General features: G+C 44.8%; 1 protein-coding gene across 4 annotated transcripts in view; it reads left to right on the top strand.

Annotated features, from left to right (window-relative positions):
- The window catches only part of LOC308328417 (phosphofurin acidic cluster sorting protein 2-like), a 111,945-nt gene that overhangs the window by 22,672 nt on the left and 66,349 nt on the right, over positions 1–22,924 (top strand). For all 4 annotated transcript variants that reach the window (XR_013965288.1, XR_013965289.1, XM_080782232.1 and 1 more), the window contains exon 2: positions 20,860–20,947. Coding sequence is in view for 2 of the 4 variants with exons in the window: in XM_080782232.1 (XP_080638358.1) it covers positions 20,860–20,947 (88 nt within the window). In the remaining 2 variants the exon portion in view is untranslated. The remainder of the gene's footprint in view (positions 1–20,859; positions 20,948–22,924) is intronic.

Below are 22,924 nucleotides of genomic sequence, written 5' to 3'. Positions count from 1 at the left end.
TACTGGTACTTAAACCATGACCCTGGGTCGTGGTTATGGTTTTCACCATAGTTTGCCTATTATGACATGCCCAGAATAGAGATGCTATATAGGGTTCAAATGGTTCAAAGGCTTGACATCATCTGGGGCCATCGTTTTAATTTCTGATGGGAGCTGAAGTTGATTAAAAGTTCACCAATGATGGTGGACATTTCATTTATAATCATTTCCTAACATGTGTTGTGTAAGTCAAATGTGAACTGCTCTATTAGCCAGGGATGTCAAATGAATGGCTTCCTCATCTTTAGCTCACCCAGAGAATAAAATCCCATCCAACATAATATGGCCAGGCATTTGGTACAGATGAACTAGATATATGTAATTTATCTTATGCATGTAGTAAGCCTAAATTCATGTAAACTTTAAAAAAAACATTTTCAGTTTCTTTGTGTGCGGTCGGTCGGTCGAACTGACCCCTTCAATCTCACAGATTGTTCTTCATTACCGATCATGTAGATTTGGTTAAAAATATATATTGAACATCTCCAAAAGAATGCACCTTTTTTCTTTTTTTTAAATAATTCTTATCCCACGATTTTGTAACCCATTTTTTATCCCCGTGTCAATTATCTAATGTGATCCTGGGCTCTACAGTCTACACACCCTCCGCCAACCTGGGGAGAGCAACGGACTTCAAATCATGCTTCCTTCATGCATGAGTGTCCAAGTTGCTCCTTTACACCTGACAGGTGGGGGAGTTTCCCTGGTTGGACGTATAGCGTGTGGAAGGAACACGTTATTCCAACCAGTGCAATAATGCACCTTTAAAACTTGTCTCTTCAACCTCCACTGCTGTCATATCAGTCTAAGCACTGCCGGCTGGAATGGAAAAAAAATAAATGAACAAAAAGTGCATAAGGTTGGAACCAGTCATAAGCACGAACAGACTGAATGAAATATTCAGGGGAAGTAGCTCTTAAACAAGTTCTCTTTATTTGGACTCAATTATGCAGCGAGACCATAGACTGTAAAAAAATATGGACAAAGCGTTCTCCGGGTCTTATATGGACGTAAAATTAAGCCTGTCAGTCCTTGAACTGTAAGTCTATACAGTTGTCTGTCTGGCCTCAGACAACGAGGCGGGACTTCTCCCCTTCTTCTTCGTTGGTTTTTATTTTGACTGAACGGGGGGTGGCTCCCGATCATAGACTGTAACGGTAGCCACGCCCCTCAGAACATACGCGACTTTATGGTCATTTTTTTTAAATAAATGGGACCATAGTTTTCCAAAAAAACTGAGAGAAATGAGAAATGAGAGAAATTAGACTTTAAACTAGTGACTGGAAGCAGAAAGTATTCATGACCATGTTTATTAAGGTAATACAGTCTAGGTGAAGTTGGGCCCAAATACATGGTCCTCTATGGAGCTATGGGGGGTTTTTTTTGGGCCCAATGACAGCGCCACAACAGGCCATTATATGAACTTTACTTAGTGGCTTCACGAAATATCTGTCTGACTGCCCCTCTGAGCTAGACACGACCCAGGTAATGGCGGTTATGAAGTGAACAAAGTGCTGGTGGCTTTTTGTCAACATGCATGGGGCTTTCACTCGGAGCCAAAGGGGGCTTCTCTATGACCTCCCCCCCGGCCCGGCCCCTCCCCTCCCCAGGAACAGGCTTGTACCCTGGGCCTATACGCACGGCATTATGTCCAAACATGCTTCCTGAAGAGAGAATCCAACCTGTAACATTCATGACAGTCAGAGGGCAGAGTGTTCCAGTGAAAGCACACGCATTGAAGGTATTGAAAGCCTCATTTTGAAAAACTAAAACAAAAAAGTTTTCTCTTTTCTTTTTCAGCCCCTCTCTCTCCCTCTCTCTCTCCCTCTCCCTCTCCCTCTCTCTCTCTCTCTCTCCCTCTCTCTCTCTCCCACACGGACACCCAACATGGACGGTCTCTTTTTCATTCAGCTCCCGGGGGTTACGTCACTCACTCTCTTGTCCTTTCACTTCCCCCCTTTTTGTGCCTCTGACAATTGCTGTGCAGTGATCCGAGGGCATGGGACTGGCAAAAACATAATCTGGAATGCTGACCAGGGGGAAAAAGAATTGCAGAAAAAGTCTGTTTTTGTTTAGGCAGCATGTCGTTCAATTCAGCGGGCTCTGCTCTGCTCTGCTTTTTTGGCCCGAGCTGTTCCTGATGTCATGCGGAGTATGTGTGCCGTTTGTAACATGAGAGGAGACAGCAGCTGTTCTGTCAGCACTGGAGACCTTCCAGATAGCAACTCTTCTTGGGCTGAAACGTTGTTTCTTTCTATACCATACATGGCAGAAATGAATACATGATGCATGAAGCAGGGTAGGGTCACTAGCCCATTCTGGACGGAAACCCCTTTTGGTGTTTTTTTAAGCACTATGTTATTCTTTAGCATAATTGAAAAATAGTAGATCCCGGCCGCGCTATGAACTTGTAGGTCTGCTATTTTTGAAAAATCGTGAAAACGTGGCGCAAATCTTTGAAAATATGTTCTTTTCAGAGCAAACGTTTTTAACTCAAATCTTTGTGTCTGGAGGAGTCGGCGGCCAAATGAAGAAAAAAAGTGGAATGTCCGCACATGATATAATTCTGCTCCCCGTCTTTTTTATTTCAACCTTTATTAACCCATTCTGACCTGAGATCAGATTCATAAGAGGTTCCCACTGGACACACACTGGTCTGATTAACCCATTCTGACCTGAGATCAGATTCTAAAAAATGTCAGTCGTTCTTCGATTTTTCAAAAATAGCAGACCTACAAGCTCGTGGCGCGCCACTCGGTGGCGCGCTATGAGCTTGTAGATCTGCTATTTTTAAATAGCTAAAGCATAACATGATGCTATAACACCAAAATGGGTTCCCGTTCAGAATGGGATAAATACAACAACGTTTCGCCCCCTCCGGGCTTTCTCAAGTGTCCCGTGGCCAATTACATAATAATTCTAGGGGTTCTTGACATGAAATAGTTTGAGAACCACTGACATAGAAACATACTGTAGGTTTTTCAGAAAACTGTCAGGATTTGTAGAATCGTCCTGGGGTCTCAATGGGCTATAGCCATACAGGACGGGTAAATTAAGTATCTGTGGTTCGTTCTGTTCACCTGACATTAAACACATGGGTAACGCAACGTCTAGGGTTGGAATACTTGCATCACATTTGGAACCGTTTGTGAAATCGTTGTTTTTATCACACTGTCAGAGCTGGTATGATATGATATACTAGTATGATATAGTACTTTATGGTCAGTTCACACTGAAATGTGTCTTGCGACCCAGCAGCCAAGTATGCAGAACACATATACACACATTTGACATAACACAAAGAGCAAGACAATTTACATACATAAAGACAAGAGCTCCTGATTTAAGCCTCAAAGTCGACTGGTGGACAAAGGACCTCTTTAGTCTGACCTTATTGTATGGTATTGTACACACCATATCTCCTTCCTGAAGGCAGCAACCTGTATTATTCTCCATACAACACATGCTTAGTATTAGAGGTGATATTCCTTGCGTGTGGACTTCATGTCTGCTTTAACATCTACAATACTGGTGTTTCTCAAACGTTTAAATGTCAAGGACCACCATAACACTCTGAGAGTGAACACAAGACCTGTTCGGGTCCATTTGGAACCCCCTAAGGAATTGTTAACGGGAACCATTAAGGCATCGGACCGTTAAGAGGGACTCGTTAAGGAGCCGGAAAACGGTCAAATCGGATCCGACCCTAGTAACGTCAAGCACTCAAAGTCAGTCACTGACGACCAATGTTGGCAACCGTATCCTACGTTGCGGTGACATGATTAGTTGCCAAGTCCTGTGAGACTCTTAACATTTTTTCTTTCGCTCAACTGGTCCTGAAATAGAGCGGTCACACACATGATTGCATATACAGTACCAGAGCATGTTTGGGATTACATTTACATCTTTGGTCTACACGTGGCCAGATTCTGTATGTTGACACCTGTTGGCTCCGTTGGTTTCGTACAATCAAGACCCTTATTTGAGGTCCCAAATTAATATCAATGCAATGTGAAAGGTCTCCCACTGTATGAACACGGCTGGGTTGCCCTGGCAACCAAAGTAACTATTTCCCATTTCCCCGTATTCACATCCTCAGGCTCTGACATGTTATGATAAGGTGAAGAGAGGAGAGTCCGCATGCACACAGGTTTGCTCCAAGGTGTAAATAAGACACAAAGTTTAGGCCGTGAACGTTGAAACGTCTTATTAATGGTGTATTGAATAAAAAAGCAAACACCTTGGAGCAAACCTGTGTGCGGACTCTCCTCTCTTCACTGTACTTACATTAGTCCAGCACCAGACAGGAACTGGATGTGCGCTAGGCTAGCCACCTACCTTTTTATATGTTATGATGAGGCTCAGGGTCTGGGGAGTTCAGCTCATTTTTTTTGGGGCATTTTACTGTGATTTCACAGTTGTGGATGCTTCCAGTAGCATGTGACTTGACTCGGTCAAAAGACTGAAACACTGAAACACCTTCTGGCAGAGGACAGCAGTGTCAGTCAGAACTGCAGCATCACTCCCAATCTTCCGCCGTAGTCTGAAAACCCACCTTTTCAGACTCCATCATGGCCCGTAGCACTTACCCCACCCCCTTAGATAGCAATTCTGTAGACTTAGATAGCATTTGATACAGACTTATAGCATGTTATGTAAACAGAATAAGTGCATTGTATGTAGTCATAGCACGTCATAGTACATAATGTATATCATAGTAGTATAGATGTATAGCTTATATGTATAGTTTCATTATAGATATTCCACTGTTACTTTCTTAGCTTACGCATGTTTCATGATAAATGTTTTTATGTGATGTATTCACCATGCTTTTTGTTCTTGCTTAATGTAAGTCGCTCTGGATTAAGAGCATCTGCTAAATGCCTAAATTGTAAATTGTCCTTTTAGGCTATGGGATCCATTTTTGTCAACCCCTTATCCCTAAACGTCTTTGCCTCCTTTTTTTTTTTTTTTTTTTTTACTATTTTGAAAAACATTTTTGAATAGTTCAATTATAGCCAATCTACATTGACACATTGTGAGCTTGTTGTAACTATTCAAAAATGTTTTGCAAAAAAAAGGCAAATAAGTTTAGGGACGAGGGGTTTAGCGGTGACGAAAATGGAGCCGTATAGATCTCAGTGGGACATGTGGATGGAGGCCTTGCAGTGAACTATAGCCAACCTGAGACTCAGGAGGTCACAGAGGGGGCGCGATGAAACGGATTATTGACTGTGTGAACTGTGTAATGCCCCTGCGCGTTACTCCCCTGGCTTTGATCTGCCTCCCACAAATTAATGTTGGTCTCCTTTTAGTTTGGACGTCCCGGACTAGAACCGATACAAGGTGGGCCACAATTAATCACACTTCGCTGCATGGCATGGAGAGAGAGAGCGTTCAGACGTTCACTAATATCTGCTGACTTGTTTGTACAACGCCCGCAGGCTTGGGAAAAAAATTGTAAACGTTAATTAATGCCCAGTCTGTCAATCTTTCTTACTTTTTCCTCCGAGGTGGAAACAAGGTACCTTAGGATGTCTTGTCTTCATTAAGCAATGCAGTGGCAGGCCTGCACTGCGCTATACTTCGGCTTAGGCTTATCCCAGTTGACGTACGTAGGTTAGTTACTACTTATATATCACAACGTCTTTGTGTAGTCACTGTGCAGACTAATATGGGTGAGGTGGACAGATACAGATAAGATAATTCACCTGAAGCATGGCCTATAATCACAGCAGCACTCTCTTATCTAAACCAAATATTTGTCCAAGGCTGCCTGATAAGTTGATTTGTTGACGGAGTACAAATAAATGTAAAAAAAAGAAAAAATCAGCGTGTGCAGGGCCTTGGACAGTAGCTCCCTTCTCAGATTATGTGTATCTGTCATTTTGTCATTGGCAGTTCTTTAAAAGAAGTATTGTATATCGAGGCTACAGGATCATTACTGTATTCATTAGAACAGGTGTTTTAAGTGTGTGTTGTTGTGAAAACACTCTAGCCCGTCGGCCCATGTAAAGCTGCCTTGTAAGGGTTTTGTTGGAGGATAATAGACTAAAGCCATTGGCTGTTGGAGTGTTGGAGGTGATAGCAGTCTTTTGCCAGGTGCTTGAAAAGCGCCTGGATTACATTTGCTACGTCTCTACTATAGCGACCATAAAGGCTGCTATGTTATTAGTATACACTTTTTCATGATTGGCTGCCTCTAGGCCGTCTCTAAGCCAATGGGAGACTTATATACCCATAAAACCCATAGACTGAACGGCATATAACCCATACTCTGAACGATGCAACGTGAAGCCGTATTGGCTGCATACTCTGAACACTGCAACGTGAAGCCGTCGCATTTTAGTCACCTGGAATGTCTTAGTGTTAGTCTGGTTTTAGTGGACTAAATCTACAGTTGATTTAGTGCTAATGAGAGAGAGAGAGAGAGAGAGAGAGAGAGAGAGAACTCAGTTCACACAGGTGTGATTTTTTGTCTTAGTTTTAGTCGCCGAAATCAACACTGCAGTCAATACTTTGAAGTAGCACACAAGAACATAACTGTGGGTCACATAAATCAGTTGGTTTTCATTTCCATACGCAGTATATAATGTGGAATGAAAGACCAATGTGTTGTTCATGAAACATTTTCATACGCAGTATATAACGTGGAATGAAAGACCAATGTGTTGTTCATGAAACATTTTCATACGCAGTATATAACGTGGAATGAAAGACCAATGTGTTGTTCATAAAACATTTTCATAGCTTGAGACCACTGAGCTTGTTGTGGTCTGCCTGACTTAGACCATTCGACAGGGAATGTCTCTTGTAATATTGACATTACAGTTTGCTAAGTCGATAAGAGCATTAAGCAAATCCTTAAGCTGTAAATGGTAAATATTTGTTGTTTGAAAGAGGTGAATAGGTCAAAATATCCTTCACTGAAGATCGTTTTTCTTATCTAATATCTAATATTTTGGCTATTATACAACAAGTTTATGGCAAATAACTATCTTTGAATGGCTTCATTATTAACCATTTTAATTCAAAAACCTGGAGTCATGAAACCTTTCGATTAATAATTGGTGTTTTTCCTGGACTGATGTTTTTCATAATACATCATGATAAAACCACTGCATGGAGAAGTTCACACTTTCTTAAGCCCAAAACACAATCAGCGCCGGGATTTCTTTCAAAATTGAAGCTCGGGATGCCGGGCAGATATGGCAGCTTTTACTTTGAAAGCCGGGGGCTTCCATTCCGTACAAAAACCCGGGAGGCATAATGCTCTTTGCTTACCTCGCTATGATTAAGATCGAGTCTCTCTAGAAGCGTTAATATTTTTTCCGGGCGAGAGGCATGTTGAAGTCAGAAATGAAGACGGAAGTGTAGCCATCTGGTCGAAACCACGAAGAGCTCCCTAGATTACGCGTGGCGAGCCTTTCTTTCTGAGTTTTCTCCAGTGTGGAGACGCAGGTGTGACTGTAATTGATTTGACTGAATGAAACTCTTGTAACACTGTTTACAGATGTATGGTCTTTCTCCAGTGTGGATACGCTGGTGTTTGTTTAGAGTACCTAACTCTGTGAAACTCTTGTCACACTGTTTACAGATGTATGGTCTTTCTCCAGTGTGGAGACGCAGGTGTTTGTTTAGAGTACCTAACTCTGTGAAACTCTTGTCACACTGTTTACAGATGTATGGTCTTTCTCCAGTGTGGATACGCTGGTGAGTCTTAAGATGACCTGACTGTCTGAAACTCTTGTCACACTGTTTACAGATGTATGGTCTTTCTCCAGAGTGGCGACGCTGGTGAGTCTTTAGAGTACCTAACTCTGTGAAACTCTTGTCACACTGTTTACAGATGTATGGTCTTTCTCCAGTGTGGAGACGCAGGTGTTTGTTTAGAGTACCTAACTCTGTGAAACTCTTGTCACACTGTGTACAGATGTATGGTCTTTCTCCAGTGTGGATACGCTGGTGAGTCTTAAGATTAGATAACTGACTGAAACTCTTGTCACACTGTTTACAGATGTATGGTCTTTCTCCAGTGTGGAGACGCAGGTGTTTGTTTATAGTACCTAACTCTGTGAAACTCTTGTCACACTGTTTACAGATGTATGGTCTTTCTCCAGTGTGGAGACGCAGGTGATTCTTTAGATTACCTAAAGTGGAGAAACTCTTCTCACACGGTTTACAGATGTATGGTCTTTCTCCAGTGTGGATACGCTGGTGAGTCTTAAGATAACCTGACTGACTGAAACTCTTGTCACACTGTTTACAGATGTATGGTCTTTCTCCAGTGTGGAGACGCAGGTGTTTGTTTAGAGTACCTAACTCTGTGAAACTCTTATCACACTGTTTACAGATGTATGGTCTTTCTCCAGTGTGGATACGCTGGTGAGTCTTAAGATTAGATAACTGACTGAAACTCTTGTCACACTGTTTACAGATGTATGGTCTTTCTCCAGTGTGGAGACGCAGGTGTTTGTTTAGAGTACCTAACTCTGTGAAACTCTTGTCACACTGTTTACAGATGTATGGTCTTTCTCCAGTGTGGAGACGCAGGTGATTCTTTAGATTACCTAAAGTGGAGAAACTCTTCTCACACGGTTTACAGATGTATGGTCTTTCTCCAGTGTGGAGACGCAGGTGTGACTGTAAATGATTTGACCGTCTGAAACTCTTGTCTGAAAACTCTGAAACTCCAGTGTGGAGACTCTGGTGAGTCTTGAGATAAGATAACTGACTGAAACTCTTGTCACACAGTTGACAGTGGTATGGTTTCTCTCCAGTATGAATACGCTGGTGTGACTCCAGGTGACCGGACCTAGTGAAACTCACGTCACGCTGTTTGCAGGCGTATATTTTCTCTCCTGTGTGACTCAGCCGATGCGTCTTTACGTCTCCCGCCTGAGTTGCATCCTCGGTAGACTGTCGATGGCTGTCATATCTTGGTCCGTCCGTGTCTCCTTGTCTCCGGCCGGCTACAGGGCTGTCGGTTGGCTGACAGGCTGCTGAAGGGACCTGTTCATTGGCTACAGGGCTGTCGGTTGGCTGACAGGCTGCTGAAGGGATCTGTTCATTGGCTACAGGGCTGTCGGTTGGCTGACAGGCTGCTGAAGGGATCTGTTCATTGGCTACAGGGCTGTCGGTTGGCTGACAGGCTGCTGAAGGGATCTGTTCATTGGCTACAGGGCTGTCGGTTGGCTGACAGGCTGCTGAAGGGATCTGTTCATTGGCTACAGGGCTGTCGGTTGGCTGACAGGCTGCTGAAGGGATCTGTTCATTGGCTACAGGGCTGTCGGTTGGCTGACAGGCTGCTGAAGGGATCTGTTCATTGGCTACAGGGCTGTCGGTTGGCTGACAGGCTGCTGAAGGGACCTGTTCATTGGCTACAGGGCTGTCGGTTGGCTGACAGGCTGCTGAAGGGATCTGTTCATTGGCTACAGGGCTGTCGGCTTGCTGACAGGCTGCTGAAGGGATCTGTTCATTCCTCAGCGGTTGGCAGTGGAGGTCGTCGTGGCTCCTCTTGGCGTGTTGATGGAGGAAGGTGGAGGCACAGGCATATGGACACTCGGAACAGGAGACCCGAGTCTGGACATAGTTGGACTCGCTCCTTCCTTCCATTATCAAATATATGGTGCTATACAGTAAATGGACTGTGATGGGGACGAGTCCAGTTTTAGGTTCCTCTCGTAGGATTCTGTTTATTACTCCCTCCCTCTTCTTTCCCTGTCTCTATCTTAGGTAAGTCACAGTGAGTGTGTTGGTTGTAATATGTTATGATATAATAGGGGAGTGCTGCTTCTTTTATACTATTCAAGTTATCCTGATGTCGGAGTGATGTGTCGTCATTTCCATATATGGAGATCCAGTTGATGATGTCAGCGGGTTTCAGCTCCATATATGGAGATCCAGGTGATGACCCCCCCCCTATATGGAATACTGCACGCACGCCCCGCACATGCAGGTTGACGGCGCGCTCAACACCTACAACAAAGCAGGCGGTGGCGCCGTCAAACCTATCTGGCAGGCTCCTTTGTTATGCTTTGCATAACATTACCTGATGTTCTCACTTAGTATCACTTAAGGAAAGGAAAGGTACCATGTTTACCCTGCAGGGTAACTGGACTAAGGAAAGGAAAGGTACCATGTTTACCCAGGGTAACTGGACTAAGGAAAGGAAAGGTACCATGTTTACCCAGGGTAAACTGGACTAAGGAAAGGAAAGGTACCATGTTTACCCAGGGTAACTGGACTAAGGAAAGGAAAGGTACCATGTTTACCCAGGGTAAACTGGACTAAGGAAAGGAAAGGTACCATGTTTACCCTGCAGGGTAACTGGACTAAGCTCAAGAACTTGTTTACAGCCAGGCCCTGCTCATAGAACATTTCATGGTAGGGGTTCAATCAATGCCTTGTCCAATAAGGGCACTTCAGAGGTGGTAATTTTAACGTGCCGGTCCGGGGATACGAACTATAGCGACCTTCACGATATCAAGACCGCTCTGCAAAACCGTTGGGCCACCGCTGCCCCTTCACATCCTCTAAGTTAGACAGTAGGGCTTTAAACGGCCATGCAGGTATAGCTTAGCATAGTGTTATTATGACGACCCACCGTAGAAGACATGCGTCCAGACTCCAGACGAAACAATGTTTGTGATTGTTTTAAAACCGCTGTTTTGAAAGCCAACTAATGTAAGGGTGAGTATTGTGCAAAGGGCTTTTATAGAAAACTAAAAGGAAAATAATTAATTTTATGAAAACAACACATTTTCAATGCAACTAATAAGTAATATAATTACATTAGAATAGCTGGTTTTCCATCATATAGGCCTAACTAGCACTAGCTGAGTAGCTACGTGCACATGCGCGCACGTGCACTGCATATATGTGACTAAATTTGACTGAGGGACTGCCATTGGATTTTTTTGAATTTTCGTTTTTTTCATGTCATATGAAAGCAGGGAATTATAGCTTCAAATTGACATATTGGTTGTTCAGTTTGACCCAACGGCGAGTTGAGAAAACAGGCTTGAAAGGTTCACTTCTGTGGTCTCTAACGTTACATTTTTGGGCATTTATTTCATATTTACATGTCGATTTCAGCACTGACACTTATTTCAGACATGCTCTAGTATCTGAAGAGTCTGCCTGTGCTATTAAATCATTTAGAAAAAAAAGAAGAAAAAAATGGCTTTTCTTCTCCTGGTGAAAAGCTGTATTTGATTTGCGCGATGGCAGGCTCTCAGTCAAATCTGGTCACATATGGTCTTCACCACACTGAGGCGCTGCTGCTTGACAGCGGTATTGTTTTTCCTCCAGTGTGAATACGCTGGTGTTTCTTTAGATTACCTAAGTCGGAAAAACTCTTCTCACACTGTTTACAGTAGTATGGTTTTTCTCCAGTGTGAATACGCTGGTGTCTGTTTAGATTACCTAAATTGGAAAAACTCTTCTCACACTGTTTACAGTAGTATGGTTTTTCTCCAGTGTGAATACGCTGGTGTCTGTGTAGAGTAACTAACTCGGTGAAACTCTTCTCACGCTGTTTACAGATGTATGGTCTTTCTCCAGAGTGGCGACGCTGGTGAGTCTTTAGAGTACCTAACGCGGTGAAACTCTTGTCACACTGTTTACAGATGTATGGTCTTTCTCCAGTGTGGAGACGCAGGTGTTTGTTTAGAGTACCTAACTCTGTGAAACTCTTGTCACACTGTTTACAGATGTATGGTCTTTCTCCAGTGTGGAGACGCAGGTGTGACTGTAATTGATCTGACCGACCGAAACTCTTGTCACACTGTTTACAGATGTATGGTCTTTCTCCAGTGTGGACACGCTGGTGAGTCTTAAGATTATATAACTCACTGAAACTCTTATCACACTGTTTACAGATGTATGGTCTTTCTCCAGTGTGGAGACGCTGGTGATTCTTTAGATTACCTAAAGTGGAGAAACTCTTGTCACACAGTTGACAGTGGTATGGTTTCTCTCCAGTGTGGAGACGCTGGTGAGTCTTAAGAGTACCTGACTCACTGAAACTGTTGTCACACAGTTGACAGTGGTATGGTTTCTCTCCAGTATGAATACGCTGGTGTGACTGCAGGTGATCGGACCTAGTGAAACTCTTGTCACACAGTTGACAGTGGTATGGTTTCTCTCCAGTATGAATACGCTGGTGTGACTCCAGGTGACCGGACCTAGTGAAACTCAGATCACACTGTTTGCAGGCGTATATTTTCTCTCCTGTGTGACTCAGCCGATGCGTCTTTACGTCTCCCGCCTGAGTTGCATCCTCGGTAGACTGTCGATGGATGTCATATCTTGGTCCGTCCGTGTCTCCTTGTCTCCGGCCGGCTACAGGGCTGTCGGTTGGCTGACAGGCTGCTGAAGGGATCTGTTCATTGGCTACAGGGCTGTCTGCTTGCTGACAGGCTGCTGAAGGGATCTGTTCATTGGCTACAGGGCTGTCGGTTGGCTGACAGGCTGCTGAAGGGATCTGTTCGTTGGCTACAGGGCTGTCGGTTGGCTGACAGGCTGCTGAAGGGATCTGTTCATTGGCTACAGGGCTGTCGGTTGGCTGACAGGCTGCTGAAGGGATCTGTTCATTGGCTACAGGGCTGTCGGTTGGCTGACAGGCTGCTGAAGGGATCTGTTCATTGGCTACAGGGCTGTCGGTTGGCTGACAGGCTGCTGAAGGGATCTGTTCATTGGCTACAGGGCTGTCGGTTGGCTGACAGGCTGCTGAAGGGATCTGTTCATTGGCTACAGGGCTGTCGGTTTGCTGACAGGCTGCTGAAGGGATCTGTTCATTGGCTACAGGGCTGTCGGCTTGCTGACAGGCTGCTGAAGGGATCTGTTCATTCCTCAGCGGTTGGCAGTGGAGGTCGTCGTGGCTCCTCTTGGCGTGTTGATGGAGGAAGGTGGAGGCACAGGCATATGGACACTCGGAACAGGAGACCCGAGTCTGGACATAGTTGGACTCGCTCCTTCCTTCCATTATCAAATATATGGTGCTATACAGTAAATGGACTGTGATGGGGACGAGTCCAGTTTTAGGTTCCTCTCGTAGGATTCTGTTTATTACTCCCTCCCTCTTCTTTCCCTGTCTCTATCTTAGGTAAGTCACAGTGAGTGTGTTGGTTGTAATATTCTATGATATAATAGGGGAGTGCTGCTTCTTTTATACTATTCAAGTTATCCTGATGTCGGAGTGATGTGTCGTCATTTCCATGTATTGAGATCCAGTTGATGACGTCAGCGGGTTTCAGCTCCATATATGGAGATCCAGTTGATGACGTCAGCGGGTTTCAGCTCCATATATGGAGATCCAGTTGATGATGACAGAAAATAAATCTTGTTTAAATATGCCTAATGGAGGACGGTTTCTAAACTGCCCATATCTACTGAAGATACCGGGGTCTAACCTAAGAACAAAGGGCGACCGGGCTTTCGCAGTGGTTCCCCTTACTCTTTGGAACGCCCTGCCCCTCATGCTAAAAAATGCTGAGTCAGTAGACTATTTTAAGAGACAGTTAAAGACACATTTATTTCCGTATTCATTTTCCCATGTAGTTCTTACCTGATTTATTTTTACATACCTATGTTTATGTTTTTGTGATTCTGCCTCTTTTTTACATGCCTATGTTTTCAGTTTTTGCCTTGTTTATTCTTCTCTTCGTTAAATTCTTTATTGTCTTTTTTTTCCGTTCCTTTTTCCTGTTTGGTTTTAACTTGTTGATTGCTTGTTCTGTGTTCTGTTCAGCACCGTGTGACTTTGTCTTGAAAGGTGCTTTACAAATAAAATATACTTACTGGTGAGGTTGCCGCGACGCGAGTCACACTCGCAAATGAACCAAGTTCATGGTACAACACATGGATCTCCATATATGGAGCTGACTATCATCACAACTGTATAATGGAGGGGACCAACCTAAAGGGCGAGGTCGCCAACAGGTTCTGACATATATCCATATATGCTAATATTGATGACATCAGGGATCTATTCTCCATATATGGGCTTAATTGCGAGAGCAGGTCACATTTACTATGACTTGATCCCTGATTTACTATCATCCCTGATGTTGTCATATAGTGATGTCACGAGTCCTGGGAACAATATATGGGGGCTTTCCCCCCATGTATGGGGGTTTTGAGTGATGAAAAACGCCCCATGTATGGGGGTTTTGAGTGATGAAAAACGCCCCATGTATGGGGGTTTTGAGTGATGAAAAACGCCCCATGTATGGGGGTTTTGAGTGATGAAAGACGCCCCATGTATGGGGGTTTTGAGTGATGAAAAACGCCCCATGTATGGGGGTTTTGAGTGATGAAAGACGCCCCATGTATGGGGGTTTTGAGTGATGAAAAATGCAAGATTCCATAGTTAACGGCAACCTTCGGTCGCACTAATATTTTAATTCTTCCCTGCCCCTACACACACACACACACACACACACACACACACACACACACACACACACACACACGCGCACACACACACACATTTCCTCAACAATATTATAGTAATGACATCCAGATCAGCGGGAGAGAGCTATACTGTAAATGACCTTGCTTGTTGCTTTCAGGTCAGCGCTTAATGACGCTGCAGTGCTGCTGAGCGAGCGGATGCACTAATGGACTTAGATTGAGCATATAGCGCTGGCCGCGCCACGGTGACCGATGCCATGAGGCTAAACCTATTAGGGGTTTTCACAAACCTATTTGAACCGCATCGCCGTCCCTCACAGAGTCACGTCAACAAAGGCTGACTGTCTGTTTGTACTGTATAGTTACTGTACTTGGTACTGTTCTATATACGCAGCTCTGCAATGCAAAAGGTTGGATCCATTGTCTACGGAATGTTGTGTTGCGTTATTACTTATTAGCCCCGATCTATAAACAAGTAATTTAAATGGGGCTTTTACTATATCATGGGCTCACTCTTTATAGTCGCGGCCTGTCCTTAAACCACTGTTTAACCAGCACTTAAATGCAGCACTTAAAGGGAGGGGAGGGAGGGAGGGAGGGAGGGAGGGAAGGAAGCAGGGAGGGAGGGAGGGAGGGAGGGAGGCAGGGAGGGAGGGAGACAGACAGGCAGGGAGGGAGGCAGGGAGGGAGGGAGGCAGGGAGGGAGGGAGGGAGGCAGGGAGGGAGGGAGGCAGGCAGGGAGGGAGGGAGGGAGGCAGGCAGGGAGGGAGGGAGGGAGGCAGGGAGGCAGGCAGGGAAGCAGGGAGGGAGGGAGGGAGGGAGGCAGGCAGGGAGGGAGGGAGGGAGGCAGGGAGGCAGGCAGGGAGGGAAGCAGGGAGGGAGGGAGGCAGGGAGGGAGGGAGGGAGGGAGGCAGGGAGGGAGGGAGGGAGGGAGGCAGGGAGGGAGGGAGGCAGGGAGAGTTTGTGAAAGACAAATTGACTTAAAGTGCATACAACAGTGAGGATCGATAAACTGGGGCCATAACAATAATGACCCAACCGACGAAGCTTAACCAGTGCGAGCACTGAGACTGAGATAGGGATGTTTTCTATCAACTGGGAAACAGACTCCATGAGTTATGCTCATTTCTGCGGGGATGCTATCCTCCCCGCCAATATCTGGCATTCAGAAGAAAAATCACACCCGTGTGAAGTGAGGGGCGCTCTCATCGTACTACATCATCATACATCTTCTTCAAATGCGGATTCCGGCCAATCCGAATTTGCGTCCTTGCCTTCGTCTTCTGTGTTTGTGTTTACGCAATGTTTGTGTTTACACAGACACTCAAAACTGTCGCTTAGTTCATTATCAATGGCATTTAATGTTTGTGTTAGGACAATGTTTGTGTTTACACAATTTAGTTTGAATCCACAAATTACAATTAATTTTTACAAGGAAACAAATATAACGGGGTTGACAGTGACACTACAGTTCATGTTTAGTTGTTTGGCTTTGCTTTTTGTCATGCCAGCTATTCTTAGGCCACTCATGGTCAGTCTATATGCACATGGCCCAGGCTTCCGAATAACAGTATGGCAAATCTACAGACACACACACACACACACAGACACACACACACACACACTGTTGTCGTTGCGTGCCGCGATGGCATATTGAAAGGCGTCACAGGTGTAGGAGGTGGACGGTATAGACCGGGCCAGATGGCGGGGGGAGTTGTTTCACTTCCAGGCTGCACATGATGACAGACACGGTGGAGATAACGGCACCTCCGTCTAATAAAAGACCTGTATCGTTCCCCGGGTGACCCCACAGCGCCTCCAGGCCTTTTAATTACATCTGAATGCACGTCCATGGAGACTAGAGAGAGCTGGGCTGGGATGGAGATGAAGTGAGACCTTCAGCTCTGCTCTGTCTCTCTCTCTCTCTCTGATTCTCCTCATAGTGTCTGCCTTTGTTGTATATCTGTTTGCTTTCATGTGACTCTCTGAGTCATTCTGTCCATTTCTGTTATCTTCACGTCTTTCTCTCATCTCCCACCACTCTCTGCCCTTCATGCTGAGGCTGGCTGATGACACTCATGCTCACCGTTGTGCCTTGTGGACCTGGGCGCTAAATCAGTGGTTCCCAAACCTTTTTGGCCATGCACCCCTTGTTACCTCCCCGACCTAGCTAACGCACCCCCCTACATGGAAATATAAATTGCATAACGCTACATAGAGACATATATTTCTTATTTATCCACATACTGTATATGCATATATATGAACCTGAATATAGCATATTATGCCTATACTTGCCATATTGGCATAATATGTTAATAATATATATTGAAAATGAAACCATAGCACCACCATTAGCCTTTTCATGTCGCGCACCCCCTAGAAGGTGCTCGCGCACCACAAGGGGTGCACGCACCACAGTTTGGGAACCACTGAGCTAAATAATGGAAAGTTGCTTACCAAATGGACCCTTATAGATCTTTTAAAATGAAACCAAATGAACCCAGAATGGTCTAATTTGGTTTCAATTGAACTCTCAAGAGTTAAAATATTGTTAGACATCTGCATCACTGAATTTACAAGAAGTCCACACAGTTCCGACCAGTTCCTTTCCCCCGCCATCAGGCGCCCCGGCTGGCCAGGGGGAGGTAGATTTTGTGAGGGTATACCTACATAAGAAGGAATGATTATTATAACTAAAGCTAGAAAAATTAAATACAGTACAGTAGTTCATCCCGTGGATGCAGAGGTCGTTGTTTTATTGCTTCCCTTAACTATAAACTGCGTTTGTGCGTTGCAAAATGCACCCCTATTTTAATCTCTGCTCGTCCTTGGGGATAAATGGACTTGTTGGAGACTTGGGAGTGGTAAAGAAAAAGCTGCTTTAGATCCTCCCTACTGTAGCTCAGTAAATTCACAAATACAGGTTTTGTTTGTGCCCTACACTGTATTCATAGGCTTTACAATACGTCAGCAAGCCCTTTTACAGCCTCGGCATGAATGTTGGAAACCCAACTTAAGCTTTAATATCCTCCTGTGGCGTTAGACGTAGTTTCAACATCTCGGTACATTCGCAGTTGCAGATTGTTTTGTTTTAGTTTTTTTTTTTGGTTCATGCCTCTTATAGAGCGCCGAAGTCCTGACGTCACTCACTCATCCCCTGGTTCACGGAAGTAATTCATCTATATGGAGAATAACATGGGCTCATCTTAAAATCAGTTTCCTATAAGCATTGTGGTCCAAAAATAAACCAGCGGTCTCTGGCGTTATTCAATTCAATTCAATTTTATTATAGTGTCAAAACACAACAAGTTGTCTCAAGACACTTTACAACCAACAAAGATCCACCCAGAGCAAAGCAATATTGCGACAATGGTAACGAAAAACTCCCCTTTAGGAAGGAACGTCAGGCAGAACCCGACTCTAGGGTGGGCGGCCATCTGCCTCGACCGTGTCGGGGGGGTGGGGGGGGGGTAGAGGGAGAGAGAGACAGACAGACAGAGAGAGAAGACAGAGAATAGGCAGGTGGTCCACATCTGGTCCAGGTCGAGCTCTGTGAGGCCGGGTTATTGTCATGGAGGTGTCTCTGTGACGTTTACGACCGTCACTCACTCATATTTGATACCGTCTGTTTCTAGCGAAAATGTAACTAATTCAGTAGATGTATAACAATAGCGTTTTCTCTCAGTCAGTTGATTCTTCATATCCGTATGAGTGAAATGGCCGGGATGACATGTTTATTCTTCAAACACAGTTCTCATATGAGGCGATCTAAAATCCCCCCCTATGGGGATTACTGTACAATGCAAATAAAAAGTACCTGCGCCCTCTACCGATATTGACGTCAGACTTCTATTGATAGACCAATAATTGTTTTCCTTTGTCTTCTATACTTATTCTGCTTCACTGTCACATTATTTGTGCTTCACAGAACTTGATGGAACTTGAATGAATCAAGCATAGCCGGTTCTGTGACGGCAGCTTGGGAAAGGACATGACTTGGTTGACGTGATTAACCTAAAGTAGGGAGGGGAGGGGGAGGGGAGGGTGCGAGGCTTGAACATAGCAGATGTGCAACAGGGCACGCTCACAACGCATCACGCCGCGACACGACTTTTCTGCACACGACACCCGGCACATAACAACGTCAATCAGGCTTGAGAGTCCATGACTCAGCCTTTTTTTTTTTTTTTATTTCTTTTAGGAAACGGTGAGCGAAAGGTGATCTGTTTGTTTGTTTTTTCAGTTGGCTGTGGTTGCTGAGGGCTCGATGCGGTGGGGGGGGTGGGGGGGGGGGGGATAAGTGAAGTGGGTCAGGAGGAGAAAGTCGTGTAAACTTGGCCCCGGGAAGGTTGTTGACGTCTTGCTGTAGTAGCCAGTTTGTTTTCTTTATTTCTTTTTTAGTTATAAGTGCTCTCCCTCTCTCTCCCTCTCTCTCTGTGTGTGTGTTTTTTTTTAAAGGTCAGGAAGGTTTTGGACTGGAGTTCATGGGGGAACTGAGCCAGATTTGACTATTTTTGTGAAAAAAAAAAACATTTTGAAATGGTTCAACTTGCTTATCTAAATCGACATGTTGCGAGCTTGTAGAGCGGCTATTTGACACTATTTTTAAATGTTTTTCAAAATAGTAAAACATGGCAAAAGAGTAGATGACTAACTCTGGCTATTTTTTTATTTTTGGCAGACATTGGCTGGCATGTCTGTCTGAGTTGTTATCCACTGGGAAGTGGGAAGTTGCATGCCTACGTGTTTATGGACAGCCAAACCGAGTACTATAAACGAATAACAGTTTATAGTAAAAGAAAGTCCACTTTTATTCTGACCCCTCCACGAAAAGGCCTCGTTGTCCAGACCCCTTATCCATCATTTATACATTATGGATAATTAGTGTGGACCTAAACTGTTATTCGTCTATAGTACTTTATTTTAATAATGCTACATTGACTGTCTGTGATTGCACCCAGTAACGGTTGAGAAGAGGACGCAGTCATTGCTCTTCACTTCAGACGATAAGTGTACATTTTTTGGAGATTCTGAAGTAGGCAGAAAAACTTGATCATTGTTTGCAGCCCAACACATGTTAATATCTGATTGAATAACTATGTTAAATATTGTTTTCTGTTGACCCATTTTTGGCGGGAACCCCTTTTGGTGTTAGCATTATGTTATGCTTTAGGTTTTGAAAAATAGATCTACAAGCTCAGGAGGCGCTATAGGAGCTTGTAGGTCTGCTATTTTTGAAAAATCGAAGAACGACTGACATAGAAACATACTGTAGCTTTTTCAGAAAACTGTCAGGATGCAGAAGACATTTTTAGAATCTGATCTCAGGTCAAAATGGATTAATATTATGTGATTGAATATGTTAAATATTGTTTTCTGTTAATGTTGGCACACTATAGTCACTGGAGTCCATCCATAATTCTTTCCACATAACATGAACGCCGGTCTACTTGAGGCTGATAGACACAATGTCAGTAAATAGCCCAAAGTGAAAAAATAATCTGTTGGTGTTGGTTATAGTGCTGCTACTTTTAATCAATACTGAACAGATGCCGGTGTTGAATCACGATTACTCCCTACTGCCCCACGCCCCCCCACCCACTGGGGTTGAACTGAACATTTTCCCGCCTAATATTGAACCAGTTAAAATTGTTTCCACTGATAATGAATTGGTTCTGAACCCAAATAGTTGGTTTTGGAACTGGAACCAAGAAAGGCTGCCGGTTCCATAAAAGCATCAAGGTTCCTCCATTAAGTATCTTAGAACCAAAGTTCTTTTGGTGGAAAAGGGGTCTGAGGGTCATTTTGGGCGCCGGGGCGGGAACCCCTTTTGGTGTTAGCAACTTAGCATTATGCTATGCTTTAGCTATTGAAAAATAGCATATCTACAGCGCGCCACCGAGTGGCGCGCTATACGAGCTTGTATAGGTCTGCTATTTTTGAAAAATCAAAGAACGACTGACACATAGAAACATAGGCTTTTTCAGAAAAACTGTAGAAGTACTGTAGATGTAGAAGAACATTTTTAGAATCTGATCTCGGGTCAGAATGTTATCCATTCAGAACAAAAAAGCAGAATAAAGAGACGAGTGGGAATACGATGTGGAGCAACAACAACAAGGGGAGTTGTTTTGGCTTTAGGAGCTTTAGTGTTTCACTCATGATGCATCATTCATGATCCGTCATCCAACAAAGGTGTGCTGAACGTTAGTCATGATGACACTAATCTGTTATTTCTCATCTCTCCTTCTCTCCCTCATCCTCTGTGTCTCTCTCCCTCATCCTCTCTCTCTCTCTCTCTCTCCTACTGGCCTTGCTTTCTACCCACTGTCTCTCTACCCGCCGTGTCTCTCTCTCTCTCTCTCTCTCTCTCTCTCTCTCTCTCTCTCTCTCACGCAGGCTTTGCAGTCTCACGTTGAAGAAGCTCATCGTCCTCAGAGAACTGGATAAAGAACTCAACTCGCTGTCCATAGCTGTGAAAATACAGGTTGGTTTTTATTTATATATCGCATTGTCAACAACGGCCAGAACAAAAGCCTGTTTCATATAGCAGTGTGTCACTAATGGGACGGACGGACGGTCTCTTCGCTCTTGCTATTTCGCAACATTTCTGCCAAGTGTGCAACAGAATATAAATCACTGTGTGCTGCCTATAGATACCTATAGACTAATCCCTCTCCGATGGACACAGGCCCACTTAGCCGTTACACGAAGCCCTTGAGCCACATCTAGTCAAGGCACTTTGAAAGGCAAAACATGCAGGCAGGCATTGAAGTAGTTTAAGCAGGGAACATAAGTACGATAAGCAGGATTTGGCATCTTGTATTGATTTGCGGAAGCATTTCTTACAGCTTATTAACCCATTTTGGAGCGGGAATACCTCTTTTGGCATTTTAAGCATTAGGCCTATGTTATACTTTAGCTATTGAAAAATAGCAGATCTACAAGCTCATAGCGCGGCACCGAGTGCCGCGCTATGAACTTGTAGGTCTGCTATTTTTGAAAAATCGTGAAAATGTGCCTCAAATCTTTGAATATTCTTTCAGAGTTTCAGTTTTTAACTTTGCTTCTGGAGAGGTCCCCTGGAACAACATATTCTCAGATGGGGGGGGGGGGGGGGCGGTGGCATATTACATATCATTTCTGGGGTCCTTGACATGAAATATTGAGAACCACTGATACAGAAACATGAGGTTTTTCTGAAAAAAAAAAAAGGCATTTTAAAAAGACATTTTAAAAAGATGTCGACGTCAGCCCTAAATGGGTTAAAGCCCCAGTGCCAATGTTGCCCGTCCTCTTTTCCTGTGTCTTGTCTTGTCTAAAAATAGGAAGGAGTGCTGTCTGTCTGTCTGTCTGTCTGTCGTGCCGTTCCCTGCTGCCTCACAGCAGGGACCATCTTGGCTTACCTCCACTGATCTCAACTGGCACACGGTGATGGTTAGAAGACGTGGGTGTGTACTGTGCAGTCAGACTCGGGTTTCATCACCCTAGAGAGAGCAGTGCACTCGGTAGTGGTCCTAGCAGTGGGGTTTCATCACCCTAGAGAGAGCAGTGCACTCGGTAGTGGTCCTAGCAGTGGGGTTTCATCACCCTAGAGAGCAGTGCACTCGGTAGTGGTCCTAGCAGTGGGGTTTCATCACCCTAGAGAGAGCAGTGCACTCGGTAGTGGTCCTAGCAGTGGGGTTTCATCACCCTAGAGAGCAGTGCACTCGGTAGTGGTCCTAGCAGTGGGGTTTCATCACCCTAGAGAGAGCAGTGCACTCTGTAGTGGTCCTAGCAGTGGGGTTTCATCACCCTAGAGAGCAGTGCACTCGGTAGTGGTCCTAGCAGTGGGGTTTCATCACCCTAGAGAGAGCAGTGCACTCGGTAGTGGTCCTAGCAGTGGGGTTTCATCACCCTAGAGAGAGCAGTGCACTCGGTAGTGGTCCTAGCAGTGGGGTTTCATCACCCTAGAGAGCAGTGCACTCGGTAGTGGTCCTAGCAGTGGGGTTTCATCACCCTAGAGAGAGCAGTGCACTCGGTAGTGGTCCTAGCAGTGGGGTTTCATCACCCTAGTGAGAGCAGTGCACTCGGTAGTGGTCCTAGCAGTGGGGTTTCATCACCCTAGAGAGCAGTGCACTCGGTAGTGGTCCTAGCAGTGGGGTTTCATCACCCTAGAGAGAGCAGTGCATTTGGTAGTGGTCCTAGCAGTGGGGTTTCATCACCCTAGAGAGAGCAGTGCACTCGGTAGTGGTCCTAGCAGTGGGGTTTCATCACCCTAGAGAGCAGTGCACTCGGTAGTGGTCCTAGCAGTGGGGTTTCATCACCCTAGAGAGAGCAGTGCACTCGGTAGTGGTCCTAGCAGTGGGGTTTCATCACCCTAGAGAGAGCAGTGCACTCGGTAGTGGTCCTAGCAGTGGGGTTTCATCACCCTAGAGAGAGCAGTGCACTCGGTAGTGGTCCTAGCAGTGGGGTTTCATCACCC

This window comes from Protomyctophum bolini (genome assembly GCF_963924005.1).
Source record: "Protomyctophum bolini genome assembly, chromosome: 14".
In the NCBI taxonomy this organism is placed as follows: domain Eukaryota; kingdom Metazoa; phylum Chordata; class Actinopteri; order Myctophiformes; family Myctophidae; genus Protomyctophum; species Protomyctophum bolini.
This window is presented reverse-complemented; position numbering and strand designations above follow the sequence as displayed.